At 44.4% G+C, this 23,658-nt stretch overlaps 2 protein-coding genes across 7 annotated transcripts in view; one reads left to right on the top strand and one right to left on the bottom strand.

The window, feature by feature from the left end:
• The first annotated feature begins 2 nt into the window (after positions 1–2).
• Positions 3–22,889, top strand: nup188 (nucleoporin 188). Its single transcript, XM_042302606.1, has 42 exons — positions 3–166; positions 855–909; positions 1,025–1,098; positions 1,195–1,279; positions 3,050–3,130; positions 3,486–3,530; positions 3,656–3,748; positions 4,102–4,221; positions 5,937–6,148; positions 6,530–6,644; positions 6,830–7,030; positions 7,401–7,490; positions 7,667–7,732; positions 7,843–7,962; positions 8,053–8,179; positions 8,320–8,475; positions 8,676–8,802; positions 8,981–9,068; positions 9,809–9,885; positions 9,977–10,091; positions 10,348–10,468; positions 10,677–10,743; positions 10,999–11,124; positions 15,028–15,268; positions 15,591–15,797; positions 15,980–16,149; positions 16,493–16,630; positions 17,725–17,923; positions 18,130–18,207; positions 18,298–18,383; positions 18,575–18,720; positions 18,842–19,020; positions 19,452–19,652; positions 19,796–19,888; positions 20,146–20,298; positions 20,395–20,532; positions 20,687–20,761; positions 20,891–21,106; positions 21,304–21,435; positions 21,556–21,626; positions 21,707–21,836; positions 22,014–22,889. The coding sequence occupies exons 1-42, from the start codon at positions 141–143 to the stop codon at positions 22,179–22,181; spliced, it is 5,208 nt and encodes a 1,735-aa protein (XP_042158540.1). The 5' UTR covers positions 3–140; the 3' UTR covers positions 22,182–22,889.
• The window catches only part of cdk5rap2 (CDK5 regulatory subunit associated protein 2), a 67,735-nt gene continuing 65,548 nt past the window's right edge, over positions 21,472–23,658 (bottom strand). For all 6 annotated transcript variants that reach the window (XM_042302603.1, XM_042302605.1, XM_042302601.1 and 3 more), the window contains one exon: positions 21,472–23,447. In XM_042302603.1, the coding sequence (XP_042158537.1) occupies positions 23,311–23,447 (137 nt within the window). In that variant the 3' untranslated portion in view covers positions 21,472–23,310. The remainder of the gene's footprint in view (positions 23,448–23,658) is intronic.

A 23,658-nucleotide genomic window follows, 5' to 3' on the forward strand; every position in this document is an offset into this window, starting at 1 on the left:
ATTTTCTCATTATATATTTAATTTCTTTAGAATGGTAAATGTTTGTTATTCATATACATTTAAAATCATAACTATAACATCTACAGGTCACGTGATGGGGTCCATGTCGCAGACAAGTTACGTCACGTTGCAGGGAGAAGATGGCGGACTTGGAGATGTATGTGAGGTAACTAAATGAAATACAACTTATGTATACTTTGACCATTATAGCTTTCAAATTCATGAGTAAAGTTTAACATATGCTTTAATTTAGAAATTGTACTTAAATTTGTACAGCAATGTGAAAGCTTCCCTTGGAGGGAACTAGTTGCTAGTAGTAGCAAGCTGCTAGCTCGTTAACATGCTTGCTAAATACATTTGAATGGCATGATAGCGCGGCTGTTACACAGTTCCAAACGCATGACGACAGCAGCATGCATCAACGAGACGTGAACTAGCAAGCTTAGTTAGCGTACAACTGGCATTTGCCTGGGAATACACTTTCAGACATGTATTCGTCATAAAAACATTTACTTGATAATTTAGCTAGCTAGCTAACTAACTCAACATAACGTTAATGCTGGTTTTGCGTATTAAACTGGTACAGCTAATTAGCTACCTAGTCAGCTTGAGGGAGTTGACAGCTGGTTCACAATAACAAACATCATAGCACAATTGTTATTAGTTAGCTTTGTTCTAACTGTGGCCACTCACTGCACTTTTATGAAGTTACGTTTTAATAGCTATATGTCTAACTTAAACCGTATTTGCCGTTATGCCACTAAAGCCATAACTCCGATTTGAACAGTTAACTATGAGTTTAACCACCTGAAAAATACTATCTAGGGAACTATGGGATTGTTTTGCGTTTGCAGGAGCAGCCGAGAGTTATGGACTATCTTACTGGGGAGATCTGCATTGAGGGAACCGGTATGTAGACTTTATTTCCACACCTATCATATATTTTATATTTCATAAAAGTCTGACAATGTCTGCCACTGTGCTTTTTTCTTTTCAATATTACATCCATCCTTGATGGATGAAGGCTCAAATAGAGGAAGAACTAGATCGAAATTGGGAACGATTACTTCAAGGGCTGTGTTACTACAAAACCCCCAGGTATGCTGTGCAATCTAACTATTTAAATGATCCAATACAAAATAGTTAAGCTTGTCGATAGACCAAATTATTTTTGACATTTTTTCCTTGTTTTAGTTCATCAGCGGCAGAAAAACTGAAAGCGGACAAAGGTGTGGCCCAACCATTGAAGGATTTTGGTCTGAGGATCAGTAAACTGTTGGTAAGGAATGCTGAAATGATCTGACGGGATAGTGAATGAAGTCAGATATACTGATACTGTATAGTGTAATGATGCATGGCAAAAACGGGTATTATTTTGAATACTACAGTGGCTTGCGAAAGTATTCACCCCTTTGGCGTTTTTCCAATGTTGTTGCCTTACACCCTGGAATTAAAATTCATTTTTGGGGGTGTTTGTATCGTTTGATTTACACATGTTTACCACTTTGAAGATGCAAATTATTTTTTGTGCAATAAAACAATAATTAAGACAACAGAACTTGAGCATGCATAACTATTCACCCCCCCAAAGTCAATACTTTGTAGAGCCACCTTTTACAGCTGCAAATCTCCTGGGGTATGTCTCTATATGCTTGGCACATCTAGCCACTGGGATTTTTGCCCATTCTTCAATGCAAAACTGCTCCAGCTCCTTCAAGTTGGATGGGTTCTGCTGGTGTACAGCAATCTTTAAGTCATACCACATTCTCAATTGGATTGAGGTCTGGGCTTTGACTAGGCCATTCCAAGACATTTAAATGTTTCCTCTTAAACCACTCAAGTGTTGCTTTAGCAGTATGCTCAGGGTCATTGTCGTGCTGTAAGGTGAGCCTCCGTTCCAGTCTCAAATCTCGTGAAGACTGAAACGGGTTTCCCTCAAGAATCTCACTGTATTTAGCGCCATCCATCATTCCTTAAATTCAGACTAGTTTCCCAGTCCATGATGGAAAAACATACCCACAGCATGATGCTGCCACCACCATGCTTCACTGTGGGGATGGTGTTCTCAGGGTGATGAGGTGTTGGGTTTGCGCCAGACAGTGTTTTCATTGATGGCCAAAAAGCTCAATTTGTCTCATCTGACCAGAGTACTTTCTTCCATATGTTTGGGGAGTCTCCCACATGCCTTTTGGCAAACACCAAATGTGTTTTCTTATTTTTTCTGGCCACTCTTCCTTGAAGCCCAGCTCTGTGGAGTGTACGGCTTGAAGTGGTCCTATGGACAGATACTCCATTAGCCGCTGTGGAACTTTGCAGTTCCTTCAGGGTTATCTTTGGTCTCTTTGTTGCCTCTGATTTATGTCGTCCTTGCCTGGTCTTTGAGTTTGTGGGCAGCCCTCTCTTGGCAGGTTTGTGGTGCCATATTCTTTCAATTTTTTAATAAAGGATTTAATGGTGCTCTGTGGGATCTTCAAAGTTTCTGATATTTTTTTATAACCCAACCTTGATCTGTACTTCTCCACAACTTTGTCCCTGACCTGTTTGGAGACCTCCTTGGTCTTCATAGTGGTATTGCAGACTCTGGGGCCTTTCAGAACTGGTGTGTGTATATATTGAGATCATGTGACACTTAGATTGCACACAGGAGGACTTTATTTAACTAATGATGTGTCTTCTGAAGGCAATTGGTTGCACCAGATCTTATTTAGGGTCTTCATAGCAAAGGGGGTGAATACATATGCACGCACCACTTTAACTTAATAAAAATAAAATTGAAATAAGTACATTTTTACACTTCACCAATTTGGACTATTTTGTCTATGTCCATTACATGAAATCCAAATTAAAATCAATTTCAATTACAGGTTCTAATGCAACAAAATAGGAAAAATGCCACGGGGGGTGAATACTTTTGCAAGGCACTGTATATAGTGTAATGTTGCATGGAGACAACACCAATTAACTTGAATACAGTATATGAACAGGGTATGATTAACAGTTGTAATTCCTTTCCTTTGTGGAATTTATTAACATGCTTATTTTTTTTCAGGGTCTGGATCAACAGCAGAGTGTACAGATTTTACAATGTTACCTTCAAGAAGATTACAGAGGGACCCGTAACACACTGAAGGTAGTCTCGCTACCTCGCTCTCTCTTGCTCTGTGTGTAGTGATACTAGATTCAGAAAAAATATCAGATAACTGACAATATTTACTACTAAATATTGTCAGTCTAGACATGTTTATTTATTTGTACCTTTATTTAACTAGGCAAGTCAGTTAAGAACAAATTCTTATTTTCATTGATGGCCTAGGAACACTGAACACTGCCTTGTTCAGGGGCAGAACGACAGATTTTTACCTTGTCAGCTATGGGATTTGACCTTGCAACCTTTTGGTTACTAGTCCAATGCTGCCCCATGAACCTTGACTAGAGAACCTGCCCCATGAACCTTGACTAGAGATATCTTATCTGCCCCCTCATAGGATGTTCTGCAGGATGAGAGACCGAGCCAAGCCCTACTTCTGAAGGTTAGTACAAGATCCCAAAAGCTACCTAAGTTTGCTGGAATTCTATTTCACCAGCTCATAAAGCATAATCAGGTCAATTGATAGGCTTATACACTGATTCTTTGAGTGTGTGTCTGTGTGTTCAGATCGCTGACTATTACTACGAGGAGCGTGTGTGTCATCTGCGATGCGTCCTCCTCCTGCTGACGTACTTTCAGGATGAGAGACACCCTTACAGGGTAAGGAGCTCCCTTCTGTCTGCTAGGACTTACACTGTGGTCCAATGTTACACTAGACCCATCTGTATGTATGTGTATGGGTAAGCTTATTTGCTGGTAAGCTCATTTGATGCTAATACAGTACAGGCCAATGTTCCTGATTGGCTATTTGTAGTAGCTATGATCTTTTACAGTATATCTAACACATTGTAACCTGTGTTTACATTTATTGATACCAATTATGGGAAATAACAGTGAAGCATACAATGGAACAGGTTACAAATAGTACAGTTTAGACATGGAAGTGTGTAAACATTTAAAATAAAAGGTATGACAACTTTGAATCAATTGTTGTTTTTTTGCTTTGGGTGCAGGTGGAGTACTCCAACTGTGTGAACAAGCTGGAAAAGGACCTGGTCAACAACTACCAGAAGCAGTTTGAGACCCTGTTCAAAGCTGAATCCCCGACATGGGAGACTCATGGCAACCTCATGGTTAGAACTACATTCTTTACTACCCTATTCCAAGTTAGACATTGAGTTTAGGATTTGATTGACTCCTCAGTGCTTGAAGTAAATATGGGTATCTCAAACTCTATAAGTTCTTATCGTAATGTTTTCAACATTATCTTGTGGAAATGTTTTCCACCTTCAGTACCAGTCAAAGGTTTGGACACCTACTTATTCAAGGGTTTTTCTTTGTTTTTACTATTTTCTACATTGTAGAATAATAGGGAAGACAATCAAAACAATGAAATAACATGTGGAATCATGTAGTAACCAAAAAAGTGTTAAACAAATCCAAATATATTTTATATTTGAGATTCTTCAAAGTAGCCACCCTTTGCCTTGATTACAGCTTTGCACTCTTGGCATTCTCTCAACCAGCACCACCTGGAATGATTTTCCAATAGTCTTGAAGGAGTTTCTACATATGCTGAGCACTTGTTGGCTGCTTTTCCTTCGCTCTGCGGTTTAACTCATCTCAAACCATCTCAATTGGTTTGGGGTCGGGTGATTGTGGAGGCCAGGTCATCTGATGCAGCACTGTATCACTCAGCTTCTTGGTCAAATAGCCCTTACACAGCCTGGAGGTGTGTTGGGTCATTGTCCTGTTGAAAAACAAATGATTGTCCTACTAAGCGCAAACCAGATGGGATGGTGTATCGCTGCAGAATGCTGAGGTAGCCATGCTGGTTAAGTGTACCTTTTTGAAATCTTATTAAATAACCGACAGTGTCACCTCCAACGCACCATCACACCTCCTCCATGCTTCATGGAGATCATCCGTTCACCTGCTCTGCGTCTCACAAAGGCACGGCGGTTTGAACCAAAAATCTCAAATTTGGACTCATCAGAGGAGGACAGATTTCCACCGGTTTAATGTCTATTGCTCGTGTTTCTTGGCCCAAGCAAGTCTGTTCTTCTTATTGGTGTCCTTAAGTAGTGGTTTCTTTGCAGCAATTCAACCATGAAGGCCTGATTTACGCGGTCTCCTGAACAGTTGATGGGTCTGTTACTTGAACTCTGATGCATTTATTTGGGCTGCAATCTGAGGCTGGTAACTCTAATGAACATATCTCCCGCAGCTTCCTTTCCTGTGGCAGTCCTCATGAGTGCGAGTTTCATCATAGCCCTTGATGGTTTTTGCGACTGGACTTGAAGAAATTTTCAAGTTATTGAAGTTTTCTGGGTATACTTTAAGACATGAAGGTCAGTCATGTCGGACTGTCGTTTCTCTTTGCTTATTTGAGCTGTTCTTGCCATGATATGGACTTGATATTTTACACCTACCTTGTCACAACACAACTCATTGGCTCAAACGCATTAAGAAGGAAAGAAATTCCACAAATTAACCTTTAACAAGGCACACCTGTTAAGTGAAATGCATTCCAGGTGACTACCTCATGAAGCTGGTTGAGAGAATGCCAAACCTCTGCCATTTGTTTAACACTTGTTTGGTTACTATATGATTCCATATGTGTTATTTCATAGTTTTGATGTTTTCACTATTATTCTACAATGTAGAAAATAGTATAACTAAAGAAAAACCCTGGAATTGGTAGGTGTGTCCAAACTTTTGACTGGTGTTGTATTTAAACCAGATGCTGTGACTTTTCTCCAGGAAATCAAAGGTTTTTATCAGTTATATATTGAATCTTATTTCTATTATGTGCATCTTTCTTAATCAATCATGTTTCTCTGGTCAGACGGAGAGGCAGGTGTCCCGCTGGTTCCTGCAGTGTCTGAGGGAGCAGTCCCTGCTGCTGGAGATCCTGTTCCTGTACTATGCCTACTTTGAGATGGGTCCCGGAGACCTGCTCAGCTTCACCAAGATGTTCAAGGAGCAGGGCTTCGGCCTTCGCCAGACCAACAGACACCTGGTAGACAAGAGCATGGATGCCCTGGTTGACCGCATTGGGTCAGTCACAGCACTAATACACTGGAGTGGATGGAAATATTCATATAGCTAGCTACTTCTTGTTGGCCTCTATATTGATCTGGGGTTAGGGACATGGCCTACATTTTAGAAGATTGCAAGCTACATTTGTTTCCTTTAGCAATTCATTTGTAAACAGAATGGCAGAGCATTAGCGAATACACTGTACTGGATGTAAATCTACATAGCCAGCTAGCTACTTCCTAATGGCATCTTTATTGGTCAGACAGATTTAAGTAGGTTACATTTTCAGGATAATTGCTACATTTGTTGCTTGGGCAAGGGATTCAGCTTAATTAAAGAACAATAATCTTTTCTAAAGATATTCCCTCTTGTTAATGTATCTCTCCTTCTGTCTTGCAGGTACTTCAGCTGTCTGATCCTGGTGGAAGGCATGGACATAGACTTCCTCCACAAGTGTGCCCTAGAGGACCGCACGGAGCAGCACCAGTTCTCCAACACCCCTGCCATCAGCAAGGTAAACACTGAGCACCTTTACATGTACTGTTGGAATTGACGTGTATACACTCCGGTTTTGTTATCAGAATGAGCTAGTTCAGATTGAAATGTTGGAAGTAGTAGTTTTAATGATCAGTTCGATGGGGGAATACTTTGCAATTGATCAATAAGTGACTCATTATTGTCAACTTTGTCACCCACCAGGAGATGGACCAGATGCTGCTGACGTTTGGTGACATCCCTCACCACGGGCCAGTGCTGCTGGCCTGGGTCCTGCTGAGACACACCCTGAGCCCAGATGAGTCCAGCCCTGTCATCAGACGCATCGGGAACACCTCCCTACAACTGGGGGTGTTTCAGTACCTCACCACCATGCTGCAGGGTCTGGGAGGCACTGGGAATAATGTAAGAACACACACATTATAATAAAAATACACACACAACAAAACGCTCACCTAGCACAGGACAGCACACACAAACACATTTTAGATACGCATACAGCACAACACGCACAACCTGCAAGAATTATTCACACGTTTCAGAAATATTCTGCTTTCATTTTTTTGTATTTATTCAACATTTATTTAACTAGGTTAAGTCAGTTAAGAAAATTCTTATTTTCAATGATGGCCTAGGAACAGTTGGTTTAACTGCCTTGTTCAGAGGCAAAATAACCGATTTTTACCTTGTCAGCTCGGGGATTCAATCCAGCAACCTTTTGGTTACTGGCCCAATGCTCTAACCACACCTGCCGTTATGTTTCCTCCTCCCACAGTGCACAGCCAGTACAGCCAGGATGTGTATCTACGGCCTCCTCTCCTTTGTCATTACCTCCTTTGAAGAGGAGACGCTGGGCAGCCAACAGGTACCAGGCCTTGCTATCGCACATTGAGGCTCAGACAAGTAACGATAATGTTGAGTTGTAGCACAGACTGTTCAGCGATATCACAGATTCATGACTTAAGAATTCTGCATAGTTTCACATTCCTAATGATGCTGATAAATAATATCACAGATTAATGATTGAATGCCCCCCCATAGCATCTAATAAATGCAGCGTGTGAAGTCCTCTCTGCGCCCAGTCTGGCTGAGCTCTTCTGGGAAACGGTGAGGAGAAATTAATTAAACCGATTCTGATTCGTCAAGGATGTGAAATCACTCCAAGAATATGTCTAGCTAAATTTCCTAATATATGGCTTTTTGAATGCTTTTCCCAGAAGCCCACTATGGGATTGGGAATGATCCTGGATAGCGCAATGGGAATGTTCCCACACAAGACTGGTATGCTGTTGCAGCTCCTTACTGCGCTCCTGTCAGATAAGTCCACTGCAAAGAAGGTATTGATTACACACACTGTTCTGCTGGTCTGTGGTTCCACTTGATTAATGTGTCTGTGGTTCCACTTGATTCATGTGTCTGTGTGTTAGGTGTACATTTTCCTGGACAAGATGTCGTTCTACACCGAGGTCTACAAAACAAAGCCCAATGATGTCATCTCTAGAGACGACGAGACACTGTGGAGGAGACAAGCACCAAAACTCCTCTACCCTCTCGGTGTGTTTAGGCTGCTTGTTAGAATAAACAGACTAATGTGTGCACATTAGTATTTTTGTGATGTTATAGTCTTTAAGTAATTGTCTTTCATTACATTTCTTCAAATATTTCTGATTGAAATCTCTCCCTCTGTCCGTCAGGCCTGGGCCAGACTAACCTGCGGATGCCTCAGGGTGTGCTCGGTCAGGTGGCTGTGGGGGATCAGGGCTACGTGGTGCGCTGGGACTACTCCTACAGTGCCTGGATCCTGTTCACCTGTGAGATAGAGATGCTGCTCCACGTTGTCTCTACTGCAGGTAACTAGATAAATACAGGCACATTTACAGACCCACACATATACTTACACAGGTCAAGTCATACTATATACCCAAATGCATCCTCAATCATACAGTACACACACACTCAAATAATTTCTCTATCAGCAGAGATCCTTCAATACAAGAGTTTTTATTTCAGTGTATGTGAATATGTATGTGTGATTCTCTCCCTGGTCCAGATGTGATCTTGCACTGTGAGCGTGTGAAGCCCATCCTGGACCTGGTCCATAAGATGATCAGCACAGACTGGACCGTGTCTGACTGTCTGCTGCCCCTCACCTCACGCATCTACATGTTACTGCAGAGGTGAGATGCAACACACACATCTCTTTATCACTCTGTCATGGACAGTAATCATATATTTCACATGGAATAATGATAAGCTTGTTTGGGCTCCCTTCAAAGTTGATTTGTAAGTATTTTGTATTTGTTGGTACTTTGTATTCATGGATTATTTGAGAATATTACGGTGTCTTTGAGTTAGGTTGACGTCAGTCATCAACCCTCCAGTGGATGTGATAGCGTCCTGTGCAAACTGCCTCATCGTCCTGGCTGCTAGGATGCCTGGCAAGGTGGGTTACAGATGGTCTGGTAGAGCAGGTTTTCCCAAACGCAGTCCTGAGGCTTCCCCTGGGTGCACGTTTTGGTTTCTGCCCTAGAACGACACAGCTGATTTTAAATAATCAAAGCTTGATGGTGAGTTGGTTATTTGAGTCTGTTGTGTAGGGGGGCCCAGGACCGAGTTTTGGAAACCCTGCTCTACGCGGCTCTGAGGGGCCTCATAGCCTCCAACAGACTTAAAGGACGTGTGCAGTCAAAAACATGATTTCCTGTGTTTTATATACATTTCTCATGTCATTACTTACATGTAAGCATAAATAAGACCTTATAGATGCCAGGTCTTGGTCATGATATGGTTTCAGTTTTGAAAATGATAAGGCCTTTTTTATTGTATGAGCTGTTTGAAAAGACCACCTGAAATGTCATCCTGTTTTGGTGGGATGGAGTTTTGGCCTGCCTGGTGATATCACTAGGTGGTACATTTTGTTAATAGACCAATAGGAAAGAGTTCCAAACCTCTCTGCCAATAAAAGCTGTTTTCAGTTATCCCCTCCTAACCACTCCTAGATAATAAAATACAATTATTGCTTGAGAAATTGCTCTTTGATAAGAAGCTATTTTTGATAATTTCATTGAAATCAATCACAGGTACTTAATTGTTAACAAGAAATTATTTGATATTGAGATAAAATGGACCTTTACTATTCCTTAATGTGTGTGTATTGTTATGCCCCCTCTACTTTCTGAGTAGGTTTGGTCCAGCTTGCACCACACTGGTTTTCTGCCCTTCGCCTCCTCCCCTCTGACCAATATGGCACAGTCCATCAGGTAGGTTGTGTCACACCATATCATATTCACGGGGGGTCTTTGAGGGGTCTTGTTTCGTCATAGTTAATATTATGTATTTGTATATATCCAGTGCTGAGGGGATGAAGGCAGGTAACTACGGCAACCTGCTGGTCCTGATTGAGCAGCCCAGAGGGGAGTACGCTGTGACCATCGCCTTCCTGCGCCTCGTCACCACCCTGGTCAAGGTATCTCGCTCTCTCTATTCTATTAACAGTCTAGTAATGGGGCATTATATAGCCGTTTTAAGTAAATCTGTTTTTAAAGGGGGAAAATAAAATAAGCATACAGACAAGACAAAAACAGACAATACATTATCATAACACTTCTCCACTCCTCAATCTCCACAAAGGTCTTGTGTTTAGGGGCTAGGAGTTTATTTGGCATTGAGCGGCTGGCTGACTATCAGTAGTTGTAATGACTGTGTGTCCCTCCTGCCCTCAGGGCCAGCTGGGCAGCACCCAGGACAAGGGCCTCATCCCCTGTGTGCTGCTGGTGCTGAAGGAGATGCTGCCCACCTACCACAAGTGGCGCTACAACACCCACGGAGTCAGAGAGAGGATCGGTGAGTACCTTCACAAGTCTATGGTGGTCAACTACATCAGTGATATCCCTTTTAGAATATGTGCAGTGTCTGTCTGAAATTGGACTCTGTTCCCGTTTTATAGTGCAATACTTTTGACCAGGGCCCACAGTTGAGGGTGGCCTTAGCCGTATTGAAAGGGCTGGCTGTAAAACCACTGTCAGATTGAAAAACATTCTGAATCCTCTAGGTTGTCTGATCCTGGAGTTGGTCCATGCCATCCTGAACCTCAGTCCAGAGGGAGAGGCTAGTGGCAGGTAGGGCTGCTGTGCATATCAAAACAACATTCCTTATTCTACCTAAACAGACATTACATCACTAAGAAACTAAATGCTTCTTGTCCGTCTGAATTGCTGGTTATTGAATTTGGGACTGAGTAAAACGCACATCTGAATAGTGCGTTGCAGACTGACAGGGCTCTGTAGACCCAGATGGAGCCTAACCCCATAGTATTACTATCAAACAGAAAAGGATTGGTGTCATATTTTAACCTTTCTCTATCTCTCCCCCAGCACGCCAACCCTCCAGTCTCTGTGTATCTACAGTCTGGCTAACACCGAGGCTGGCCAGGCGGTGGTTAATATCATGGGGGTGGGAGTGGACACCATAGACGTGGTCCTGGCTGCTCAGCCCAGCAGGTAACGTGTCACTCTACACCTTTACGTGTCTACAGCTGACCACTCTGCTACACCAGTGGTCTTTGTATCATAGTGTCTCAGGAGGGGGAGACTGGTTCAGAACATTGCATGTAGATAGAAAAGCAGTGGATATAGACATGCCACTGCTTTCTTTTTTTTAAAGAGTGGGGCAGTTCCACTCAAGTATTTTATTGGAGAGGACAGAAGTACAGAGCGAAGATGGTGCGTTTTCTGAAATGCAGTGGGACGGATTGAAATCCACGCTGCAGTGGTAATATGTGCTTCGGAGGCAGCAGCTTAGACCGCTTGACTACCCTAGACCACTTACAATGAATTCTGTTTATATAACTGAATAAGTACATTGGCCCCATTGTATATAGTACTAGCGGCGCCGACAGAGATGGCCGCCTCGCTTCGCGTTCCTAGGAAACTATGCAGTTTTTTGTTTTTTTACGTGTTATTTCTTACATTGGTACCCCAGGTCATCTTAGGTTTCATTACATACAGTCGAGAATAACTACTGAACATAAGAGCAGCGTCATCTCACCATCAGTACGACCAAGAATATGACTTTCGCGAAGCGGATCCTGTGTTCTGCCTTTCACCCAGGACAACGGAATGGATCCCAGCCGGCGACCCCAAAAACGACTTCGAAAAAGGGGAAAACGAAGCGGTCTTCTGGTTAGACTCCGGAGACGGGCACATCGTGCACCACTCCCTAGCATTCTTCTTGCCAATGTCCAGTCTCTTGACAACAAGGTTGATGAAATCCGAGCAAGGGTAGCATTCCAGAGGGACATCAGAGACTGTAACGTTCTTTGCTTCACGGAAACATGGCTCACTGGAGAGACTCTATCGGAGACGGTGCAGCCAGCTGGTTTCTCCACGCATCGCGCCGACAGAAACAAACATCTTTGTGGGGGCGGGGGCGTATGCTTTATGGTTAACGTGACGTGGTGTGGCCACAACAACATACAGGAACTCAAGTCCTTCTGTTCACCTGATTTTAGAATTCCTCACAATCAAATGTAGACCGCATTATCTACCAAGGGAATTCTCTTCGATTATAATCACAGCCATATATATTCCCCCCCAAGCAGACACATCGATGGCTCTGAACAAACTTTATTTGACTCTTTGCAAACTGGAATCCATATATCCGGAGGCTGCATTCATTGTAGCTGGGGATTTTAACAAGGCTAATCTGAAAACAAGACTCCATAAATTTTATCAGCATATCAACCAGGGCTGGAAAAACCTTGGATCATTGCTATTCCAACTTCCGCAACGCATATAAGGCCCTGCCCCGCCCTCCTTTCGGAAAAGCTGACCACGACTCCATTTTGTTGATCCCTGCCTACAGACAGAAACTAAAACAAGAAGCTCCCGTGCTGAGGTCTGTTCAACGCTGGTCCGACCAATCTGATTCCACACTCCAAGACTGCTTCCATCACGTGGACTGGGATATGTTCCGTATTGCGTCAGACAACAACATTGACGAATACGCTGATTCGGTGAGCGAGTTCATTAGAACGTGCGTTGAAGATGTCGTTCCCATAGCAACGATTAAAACATTCCCAAACCAGAAACCGTGGATTGATGGCAGCATTCGCGTGAAACTGAAAGCGCGAACCACTGCTTTTAATCAGGGCAAGGTGACTGGAAACATGACCGAATACAAACAGTGTAACTATTCCCTCCGCAAGGCAATCAAACAAGCTAAGCGTCAGTATAGAGACAAAGTAGAATCTCAATTCAACGGCTCAGACACAAGAAGTATGTGGCAGGGTCTACAGTCAATCACGGATTACAAAAAGAAAACCGGCACCGTCACGGACCAGGATGTCTTTTTTGCCCGCTCTGTTAGGACTTAGACTTGACTAACTTTTTTGCCCGCTTTGAGGACAATACAGTGCCACTGACACTGCCCGCAACTAAAACATGCGGACTCTCCTTCACTGCAGCCGACGTGAGGAAAACATTTAAACGTGTCAACCCTCGCAAGGTTGCAGGCCCAGACGGCATCCCCAGCCGGGCCCTCAGAGCATGCGCAGACCAGCTGGCTGGTGTGTTTACGGACATATTCAATCAATCCCTATCCCAGTCTGTTGTTCCCACATGCTTCAAGAGGGCCACCATTGTTCCTGTTCCCAAGAAATCTAAGGTAACTGAGCTAAACGACTACCGCCCCGTAGCACTCACTTCCGTCATCATGAAGTGCTTTGAGAGACTAGTCAAGGACCATATCACCTCCACCCTACCTGACACCCTAGACCCACTCCAATTTGCTTACCGCCCAAATAGGTCCACAGACGATGCAATCTCAACCACACTGCACACTGCCCTAACCCATCTGGACAAGAGGAATACCTATGTGAGAATGCTGTTCATCGACTACAGCTCGGCATTTAACACCATAGTGCCCTCCAAGCTCGTCATCAAGCTCGAGACCCTGGGTCTCGACCCCGCCCTGTGCAACTGGGTACTGGACTTCCTGACGGGCTGCCCCCAGGTGGTGAGGGTAAGCAACAACATCTCCACCCCGCTGATCCTCAACACTGGGGCCCCACAAGGGTGCGTTCTGAGCCCTCTCCTGTACTCCCTGTTCACCCATGACTGCGTGGCCACGCACACCTCCAACTCAATCATCAAGTTTGCGGACGACACAACAGAGGTAGGCTTGATTACCAACAACGACGAGACGGCCTACAGGGAGGAGGTGAGGGCCCTCGGAGTGTGGTGTCAGGAAAATAACCTCACACTCAACGTCAACAAAACTTAGGAGATGATTGTGGACTTCAGGAAACAGCAGAGGGAACACCCCCCTATCCACATCGATGGAACAGTAGTGGAGAGGGTAGTAAGTTTTAAGTTCCTCGGTGTACACATCACAGACAAACTGAATTGGTCCACCCACACAGACAGCATCGTGAAGAAGGCGCAGCGTCGCCTCTTCAACCTCAGGAGGCTGAAGAAATTTGGCTTGTCACCAAAAGCACTCAAACTTCTACAGATGCACAATCGAGAGCATCCTGTCGGGCTGTATCACCGCCTGGTACGGCAACTGCTCCGCCCACAACCGTAAGTCTCTCCAGAGGGTAGTGAGGTCTGCACAACGCATCACCGGGGGCAAACTGCCCTCCAGGACACCTACACCACCCGATGTCACAGGAAGGACATAAAGATCATCAAGGACAACAACCACCCGAGCCACTGCCTGTTCACACCGCTATCATCCAGAAGGCGAGGTCAGTACAGGTGCATCAAAGCTGGGACCGAGAGACTGAAAAACAGCTTCTATCTCAAGGCCATCAGACTGTTAAACAGCCAACACTAACATTGAGTGGCTGCTGCCAACACACTGACTCAACTCCAGCCACTTTAATAATGGGAAATGATGTAAAATATATCACTAGCCACTTTAAACAATGCTACCTAATATAATGTTTACATACCCTACATTATTCATCTCATATGTATACGTATATACTGTACTCTATATCATCTACTGCATCCTTATGTAATACATGTATCACTAGCCACTTTAACTATGCCACTTTGTTTACATACTCATCTCATATGTATATACTGCACTCAATACCATCTACTGTATCTTGCCTATGCCGCTCTGTACCATCACTCATTCATATATTTTTATGTACATATTCTTTATCCCCTTACACTTGTGTCTATAAGGTAGTAGTTTTGGAATTGTTAGCTAGATTACTTGTTGGTTATTACTGCATTGTCGGAACTAGAAGCACAAGCATTTCGCTACACTCGCACTAACATCTGCTAACCATGTGTATGTGACAATTAAAATTTGATGATTTGATATTCTATTGTTTGTGAATTGGAAACTGATTTCCATGTTAATTTTAACTTTTCTGTATCTCCCTCTAGTGGTGGCTCGGAGGGCCCAGGTCAGATCCTTATCCAGACGGTCAAGCTGGCCTTCTCCGTCACCAACAACGTGATCCGCCTCAAGCCACCGTCGAGCGCTGTTTCACCCCTGGAGCAGGCGCTGACGCAGCACGGTGGCCACGGCAGCAACCTAATTGCCGTGCTTGCCAAGTACATCTACCACAAACACGACCCGGCCCTACCGCGCCTCGCCATCCAGCTGCTCAAGAGGCTCGCCACGGTAACTCAACACACATTGCACATATGATGATCAGAGCAATCAACTAAGGTAGTGAAAATCCCAACTTAGTTCTAGCAGCATCATAAGTTACACTTGCCACATTCTCTGTTGGCTAGTGTTTGGAGGTTAGCGAGCAAAAACATGAATCAATCAAATTAATTGAGCCTTTTTTACATCACCAGTTGTTACAGGGCTTAAAAGTAGAGAGCAAGAGAACGGATTGAGACACTGTTGAAGTAGATGTTCCCATTTCTGTTGACAAGACTACAGTACTAGTCTCTCAAGATCTTGTGTAATATTTACGTAACCTTCTGGTTTCCAGGTGGCTCCCATGTCGGTGTACGCCTGCCTGGGCGGTGACGCGGCTGCCATCAGGGATGCCTTTCTGACTCGGCTACAGAGCAGGACGGAGGACATGAGGATCAAGGTGATGATCCTGGAGTTCCTCACCGTGGCCGTGGAGACCCAGCCGGGCCTCATCGAGCTCTTCCTCAACCTGGAGGTCAAGGACGGCGCAGAGGGGTCAAAGGTAAGAGCTGGGCGAAGCAGGCAGTCTAAGCGTAGGACAGGAACATGTTAGGACTTAGACTTGTGTGTTGATGTTTAATACGTATAGTTAAGTTTTCTTTTTGCGTTTCTGAATCTTTATACCAGACTCAGTTCAGTAATTTAATATACAAGTCTTTCTTCCTTTCTCTCTCTCCCTCCCAGGAGTTTCTGCTGGGTGAGTGGAGCTGTCTGCAGGTTGTGTTGGACCTGATTGACTCCAGGCAGCAGGGGAAGTATTGGTGTCCCCCCCTGCTGCACCGCGCCGCCCTGGCCTTCCTCCACGCCCTGTGGCAGGACCGACGGGATAGCGCAATCTCTGTCCTACGCACCAAGTGAGTGAGCTGACACTGCCTAGGCACACTAACACAGCCAGAGATACACGGTTGAACATGCATGTACACACACACACCAACATGAGAGATAATGCCGTAACATTGTTTTTGTGTGTTTCAAGTGATTTCATGTAACGCTTCATGGCACAACGTCTCTCCCCCTTGTTACCTACTTTTGGTGTGCATGTATTGACATGTATGTGTAACTGACAGATGCACACACATTACATGTTTTTGTTTTTATATGTATGTAAATTGTCTCATGGCCTTTTACATTATCGGTGTTGGCTGATGGGCATCCTAATAAATGTATGTATTAAATCTATGACGTTTCCTCCCACAGAGAGAGGTTTTGGGAAAACCTGACCACGCCTTTGTTTGGAACCCTTCCCGCCCCCTCAGACATCACTGAGCCTTGTGTTCTGGAGACCTGTGCCTTCGTCATGAAAATCATCGGCCTTGAGATCTACTACGTAGTCAGGTAACTAGGCTACATGTTTCTATAGCTACATACAGCAATTCAAGCCAGTATATTTGGTGGATTGAGTTGTTACTGGTATCAATGTCTTTATCTGCTGAACTGCATATGATATGTGTCAAGCTGTCTGCATTACGTATTATTCTGTGTGTAAATCCGGGACACTCCATTTAATTATGTATTAATTTGTGGATGTCCATCATCCATTTTGCATGACATATTACAAATTACAATTCGTATACTGTGTTGCGAATTTGCTAAACTTAGAATTTGTTGCTAATGTTGGCTAGGTGGCTAACATGAGCTAGCTGGCTAACGTTAGCTAGGTTAGGGGTTAAGGTTAGGGCTTTATTTTTATTTAACCATTTATTTAAGTAGGAAAGTCAGTTAAGAACAAATTCTTATTTACAATGACTGCCAACACCGGCCAAACCCTAACCCGGACGACGCTGGGCCAATTGTGCGCCGCCCTATGGGACTCCCAATAACGGCCGGTTGTGATACAGCCAGGATTCGAACCAGGGTGTCTGTAGTGACGCCTCTAGCACTGAGATGCAGTGCCTTCGACCACTGCGCCACTCGGAAGCCAACTGGAGAATATATTGGGTTAATGTTTGGCGTTAGGTTAAAGGGTTAGGGGAAGGGTTAGCCAACATGCTAAGTAGTTGCAAAGTAGCTAAAAAAGTATTTGAGAAGTTGTTAATTAGCTAAAATGCTGAAGTTGTCCGTGATGAGATTCTGGGACACAACCTTTTGGGTTGCTAGACATTCGCGTTATTTGCCACCCCGACCAACCACCCTCCTTTCGGTTTTGTCTTATGTATCCATGACAAACGTAACATATAATACTAATTTGAGTGTCCCTGATTTCCATTTATTATGTTATGTCTAGTCTGAGACCAGGCTGGTGCGAAATGCTAAACAAATTCCTGTGACAATAAATTAATAAAATATACATTGAGTTATGAGATTGACTTGAGTTGAAATGTTTTAAATGTAATTGATAGATCAGACACGATTCCCTATTCTACCTGACAGACATTCATATCTATTCCACACAGTATACTTCTATCTGAATGGCCCTCTCTTTTCCCCAGTGGCTCTCTGGAGCGTTCTCTGAAGGATGCACTGCAGAAGTTCTCCAGCGGGCGGCGCTACGAGTACTGGTCCCAGTATGTTAAGTCCCTGGTGGTCCACGTGGCAGAGACGGAGGAGGAAGAGGGCGTGCACTCATTCTCCGAGACCCAGATGGTCATCTCAGCCTGGCGGATGCTGCTTATCCTCTCCACCAGTCATGTATGTCACACACCACTCCATTCACCACTGTGGCGTTTTTTAAAATTCACTAGAATTCTGTCAAAACATGGCATAGGAATTCCATGATGAATACATGCATAAGCGATAAACAATACCCCATAAATATATGGGAGGTAAAAAGAAAGATACTATGCCGATCAGTGTGGTTGGTTGGTTGATTCATTGATGTGTTCTGATGGTTACAGTCGGATGTGATGCAGTTAAAGGAGGACTCTGCCAGACTTAAGCTCTTCATGGACGTGCTGGATGGGACCAAAGCTGCTGTGAGTTAGTCACCATGACAACTGCTCTCATGTCTTTCATCTCTGTCCTCTTCTCACTCATTAGCTATCACCTACCCCCTCTCTCTCTAGTTGCTGGTGCCTATGTCTGTACCCTGTCTACGTCTGGGATCCATGATGGCTACTCTTCTGCTGATCCTGCTTAAACAGTGGAGAAGGTTTGTGTGTGTGTGCCCACATGCGTGAATTGATGTACATTGTGTCCACACATGTTGAAATATCAGGATAATGAAAATCATCTCAAAGCTGTTCTAATTCAGTGAGGTAGTACATTGGTTGTTAATAATCAAACTCTTTCTGCACGTCTTAGCACTAACACCTTTGTTGTCTGTCCTGTTTACCCCTGCAGTGTGGTGGCCACGGCCCCTGACGTACTGGCCCCCCTTTCTCTGATCCTGGAGAGTGTCCTGCAGGCCGACCAGCAGCTGATGGAGAGTACCAAGGCCAAGGTGTTCTCTGCCCTCATCTCTGCACTTCAGATACAGGGACTCAACGGTGAGGGGGACTCATCGCTGTGTATGCAACTCAATATTAGGAAGATGTTCTTAATGTTTTGTACACTCATTGTACATGACTTGTCGAGTACTCTAACATTATTGCTCATTACATTGATCAGGTGGGGAGATCTCCCAACTGCCCCAGCTGCTGCTGTGTGTGTGTGAGACTGTGCAGGACGAGGCGCTGGCACTGATTGACAGCACTCGTCACGCGGCTCAGGTGAGGGACATCCCAGATGACAAAGACAGCATGGAGACTGACGCCGTCCGCAGCTTCCAGAAGGACCAGAGAGACGGGGTGAGTCACACAGCGCCGGCAATTTAGAATGAGATGAACTTTATTATTCACGTAATGTGGACATTTCTCTTCAGCTTAACCGCATAAAAACAGACCTTAAGCAACACTAGAATAATTGTACTCTTCTAAACACACACACAGTGCATAACTGTTGCACCAAGTGTTTTGAAAAAGGGCACATCCAACCAAATTGTAAGCTGCAATGAATTACCTCTGCATGTGCTGAATCAATTCTAATCTTTGATCACGGTCAGGGCAGGTCAGCATGTCTGTTGTGGATCATCTCTAGCTTTGGTTTATGTAAAGCAAGAGTGGAATCAGAAGAGTTGATTTTAAAGAGATTTGCATGATTTCTTGGTAATTCATTGAGTGATGAGGCGATTCATATTCACACCCCTCTTTCGCTCTCCCTCTTCATCTCTCTGTCTCAGGTGTGTGTGCTGGCCTTACACCTGGCCAAGGAGCTGTGTCGTGCTGACGAGGACGGGGAACACTGGGTTCTGGTGATGAGGAAGATTCCTGCTCTTCACTCTATTCTCAGCGCTCTAGAACTCAGCCTGCGCTCCAAACAGAACCTCTACTTCACCGAGGCTGCCCTGCACCTGCTGCTCACGCTAGCCCGCACACCACAGGTCCACACACACACTACTACATTGCCAAGTCATTTACTAAGACAGATATATTAGACATGATTTCTAATGCATAAACCAAAATAACTAAATGCTTTATCAACCACATTAGTAATAAAGGATATTTCATCCCTCCTGTCCTCCAGGGTGCAGCAGCAGTAGCCGGGGCCGGCGTCATCCAGAGTATCTGTCTCCCTCTGCTCAGTGTCTACGAAGTGCCCTCTAACGGAGCCTCACAGGTAACACACAAGCACAACATTGTACGCCCCAAAGGGCACCCTATTCCCTGAAAAGTACACTACGTATGACCTGGGCTTATATGTCTGGTCGAAAGTAGGGCACCACGTAGGGTATAGGGTGCCATTTGGAACGCATGCTAAACCGATCATTAATTGACACTGCATTGAAGAATTGTTGTAGTGTTATTTTAACGTTAGGCGCTCGTGCTCTCTGTGGTATTATAACGTTAGTTTCTCTTCCTGATCTCCCTGGTCAGGGTTTCTCCCGTAAGTCCCAGGATGCTCCCTGCTGGCCGGGGGTGTACCGCCTCTCTATGTCCCTCATGGAGATCTTGCTCAAGACGCTGCGCTACAACTTCATCAACGAGGCCCTCGACTTTGTCGGAGTGCACCAGGAACGCATACTGCAGGTGTGTGTGTGTTCCTGTCTGTGAATTGTCATCTGTGTGTACACCATCTCTTCTTTTCTGTATATGGATCCTAAAGCCTCTTTCTGTTTCTGTCAGTGCCTGAATGCGGTGCGGACGGTCCAGAGTCTGGTGTGTCTGGATGAGGCTGACCACACAGTGGGCTTCCTGCTGCAGCTGTCCAGCTTCTGTAAGGAGTGGCAGTTCCATCTGCCCCATCTGCTCCGAGATGTACAGGTCAGTCAGCACTGAGCATCACCAAATGTACACTTCAACTCTAATAATGAAGAAAAATGCCCTGTTTATTGTGATTGTTTTATTGTTCCCCAAAGTATATATTTTTGGCTTACAGCAATAAAAACTCGGGTTTTTACTTTTTGTCAACCTGCAGATCAATCTGTGTTACCTGTGCCAGACGTGCACCTACCTCCTCCATAGCAGGAACATGCTTCATCACTACCTCCAGGTCAGACAGACATTACCATGTTGTTACTGGGATTATAAAGTCAAATTTGTTATAACAGATTGAAGTAATGTCTAGAGAACTCTCATTATTTCCATTTATTTTACCGGACGTCTTGTCATTGTCCCCCAGGCTAAGAATGGGGAGGCGCTGCCCTCCGGCCCCCGTGCCCAGAGAGATCCTCAGACGCCCTCCAAAGCTGCAGCCGAAGGAGGGGGCGGGGAGAGGGAGGAGGCGGAGCAGAAGGCCCTGCTGGCAGTGCAATGCAGCCTGCTGAAGATCCTCAGTAAGACTCTGGCCACGCTGCAGCACTTCACCCCTGACTGCTGTCAGATAATACTGGACCAGGTGAGAATAACACTGTCTCTAAAAACTCTATCTGCACTGTTTGAACCGTGACTCGTATCATACCCACGACTCCATTAGCTCAATCTTCTAACAACTTACCAAACACCATCAGCTTCTACATAAAGAATGTGTTTGAACTGCCTTTTAGAGTTGAAATGTGTTAGCATATATTCACTGACTGAGATTGTGTGTGACAGTGTATGGACCTGGCAGAGTACAGGACCTTGTTTGTGCTGAGCTTCACCACCTCGGCCTTTGACGCTGACGTGGCACCCTCTTTTGGAACCCTACTGGCAACCATCAACGTGGCCCTAAGCATGCTGGGAGAGGTGGTCCCCTCCCCCCCCAATAATTTCAAATCATGATGACATTGAAATTATTTTATTTCTTGCAAATGAGGAAATATAAATTGTACTGTACATTTGACTTTGTGTTCTGTCTGTATTTAGGTAGAGAAGAAGGAGCCAGCCTCTCTGAGTGTGGCCTCCCTGGCCTCGTCAGAGGAAACCCAAGCCCTCAAGTAAGGAGACAGAGAGAAAGTTGTTCTCACTGGTGGTAATATTGGTCATTTCTAACTGGTATGTGTGACTGTCCTTCCAGGTCTCTGCTGATGTTCACCATGGAGAACTGTTTCTACGTGCTCATCTCCCAGGCCGTCCGCTGTCTGAAGGACCCCAGCATCGCCCCCAGAGACAAACAGAGACTCAAACAGGAGCTTGGCTCTGAACTGGTAAGTCATTCTCTTCATTCAAACTCAAAGCATCATTAAAGTACCACCAGACTAGTTCTTTGCCATTCCACTCTAGTCCCATCTGTTCTCATCAGCTCAGTGTCTTGTTTCTAGTAGCCTGCAATTCATAAAAAAAAGCTATTTTAATATATTATGTGATGCCTGTCTCCCCTCCAGAGCACCCTCCTCTCCAGCCTGTCCCGTCACTTCCGCCGTGGCGCCCCCTCGTCCCCGGCCAGCAGCCTGCTGCCATCTCCCCAGCCCCCAGGTGCTAAGGCCAGCCACGAGGGTCAGGAGCCTTTCATCCAGCTGGTGCAGGCCTTCGTACGCCACATACAGAGGTAGACCCACCACGTGGAGTGTACGACTAGGGCCAGGAGGTTTTCCTGTTAAGAAGTTATGGGCTTGAAAAACTCTTGTCACACATGGCTATCGTATTCTCCTCACACGGCCCCGTAACCATTCTCTTCTGAATTATACTTTTCACGGTGCAACAGTGTCGGTTCATTCTTTTCGTCAAGCCAGTCACCTTTCGAATCTGCTGTACAAAGTCCTGACGTGCCAGATTCTAACAATCGGGCTTTGGGTGTTCAGAAAATGCTCCCATGGGTCATGTTTATAGCCTACTATACCTCTGTGGGAATGTCAAAACAGAGGATACAGCTGCTTACAAGGGCTAGCTAAAAAAAAAAGTCCATTGAGAGACTGTAGACATTTACCTCTAAAGGAATCAGTAGTAACAGATCTTGGTGCTATTGAACATCTGTCTTGTTGACAGTGTCCAGTCTTTCCCCCGGCCTAGTTTTATAGGCCATTTCTGACAGACCTTTTGGTATCGAAAAATCAAATTGTGACGCCACATTTAATCAATTTATACATTTGTAATGAGCTGCCTAGTTACTTTATCTATATCATTTAGACTTTTCTAACGCTTGGACTGAGGGATGTTTTCTCCTTTTAAAAATGTTGCTTAGATTTTCTGACTTTTCATTTGTGCATCACGTACTGCTACATTAAAACATGTTTGCTAATAAAATACCTAGTAGAACATGACATTTTGATTGTGTCTTCATGTATAGTTAATGTTTTGAGGACAATATACAAACAAGAACCCACAATTGACAGGGAAAGACATCCATTGTATAAAAAGGATATTACAATCTTAAGATATTACATTTACAAGAGGGATAGAATGTTACATTTCCTTTTACAACTTTTGTACCAAACATAGGCAAGTGTGCAAGTACAGTCCTATTTGCATAGCTCAGGGTAAGGTTACTCAACAAGCAGACAGTATTAGAGCAGGGGCACATCTCAATAGTGAGATGTAAAGTGCCTACCTCTCCATTTTCCTTAATTTGAACAGATTAGGGGAAAACCAGTAATGCTTTTGCTAAACTGTATAACATATCAGTGCAGACAAAGGAAAGGTGACGAGAGGAAGGCACCGTAGACTATTATTGGATCGGCAGCTCTAGTAGCTGCAGTGGGATGAGGAGTCACTGTTCCTCTCCTCTGGGGATTCAGTGTATCTGCTGGCAGGGCTGAGGACACTCACTCCCTTGGAGGATGCTGAAGCACCGATGGTCACTGACCATTGACCGGGACCTCCTGTAGAGGCAAGGATAGGTTAGTTAACCAACCATACACATGCAACGTCCTAACAATAGCTGATCAATGTCTCTTTTCATTATGATCCATGCAGAGAGCTTTCAAATTGAGGTCTGAAAATCCAGTGGAATGCCCCTAGAATTCCAACTGATCAATATTTTTGTGGTAAATCTTAGACAACAGAACATGCAATATGAATCCAAAAGATCAA

This window comes from Oncorhynchus tshawytscha, linkage group LG20, assembly GCF_018296145.1.
Source record: "Oncorhynchus tshawytscha isolate Ot180627B linkage group LG20, Otsh_v2.0, whole genome shotgun sequence".
Lineage (NCBI taxonomy): Eukaryota > Metazoa > Chordata > Actinopteri > Salmoniformes > Salmonidae > Oncorhynchus > Oncorhynchus tshawytscha.

Bases quoted from the DNA above. Each gene is read 5' to 3' on its own strand.
- nup188 (XM_042302606.1), top strand. From the start codon at position 141: ATGGCGGACTTGGAGATGTATGTGAG. The intron at 7,733-7,842 runs GTGAGGAGAAAT...TGCTTTTCCCAG, and splicing joins CTGAGCTCTTCTGGGAAACG to AAGCCCACTATGGGATTGGG. The intron at 15,269-15,590 runs GTAACTCAACAC...TCTGGTTTCCAG, and splicing joins TGCTCAAGAGGCTCGCCACG to GTGGCTCCCATGTCGGTGTA.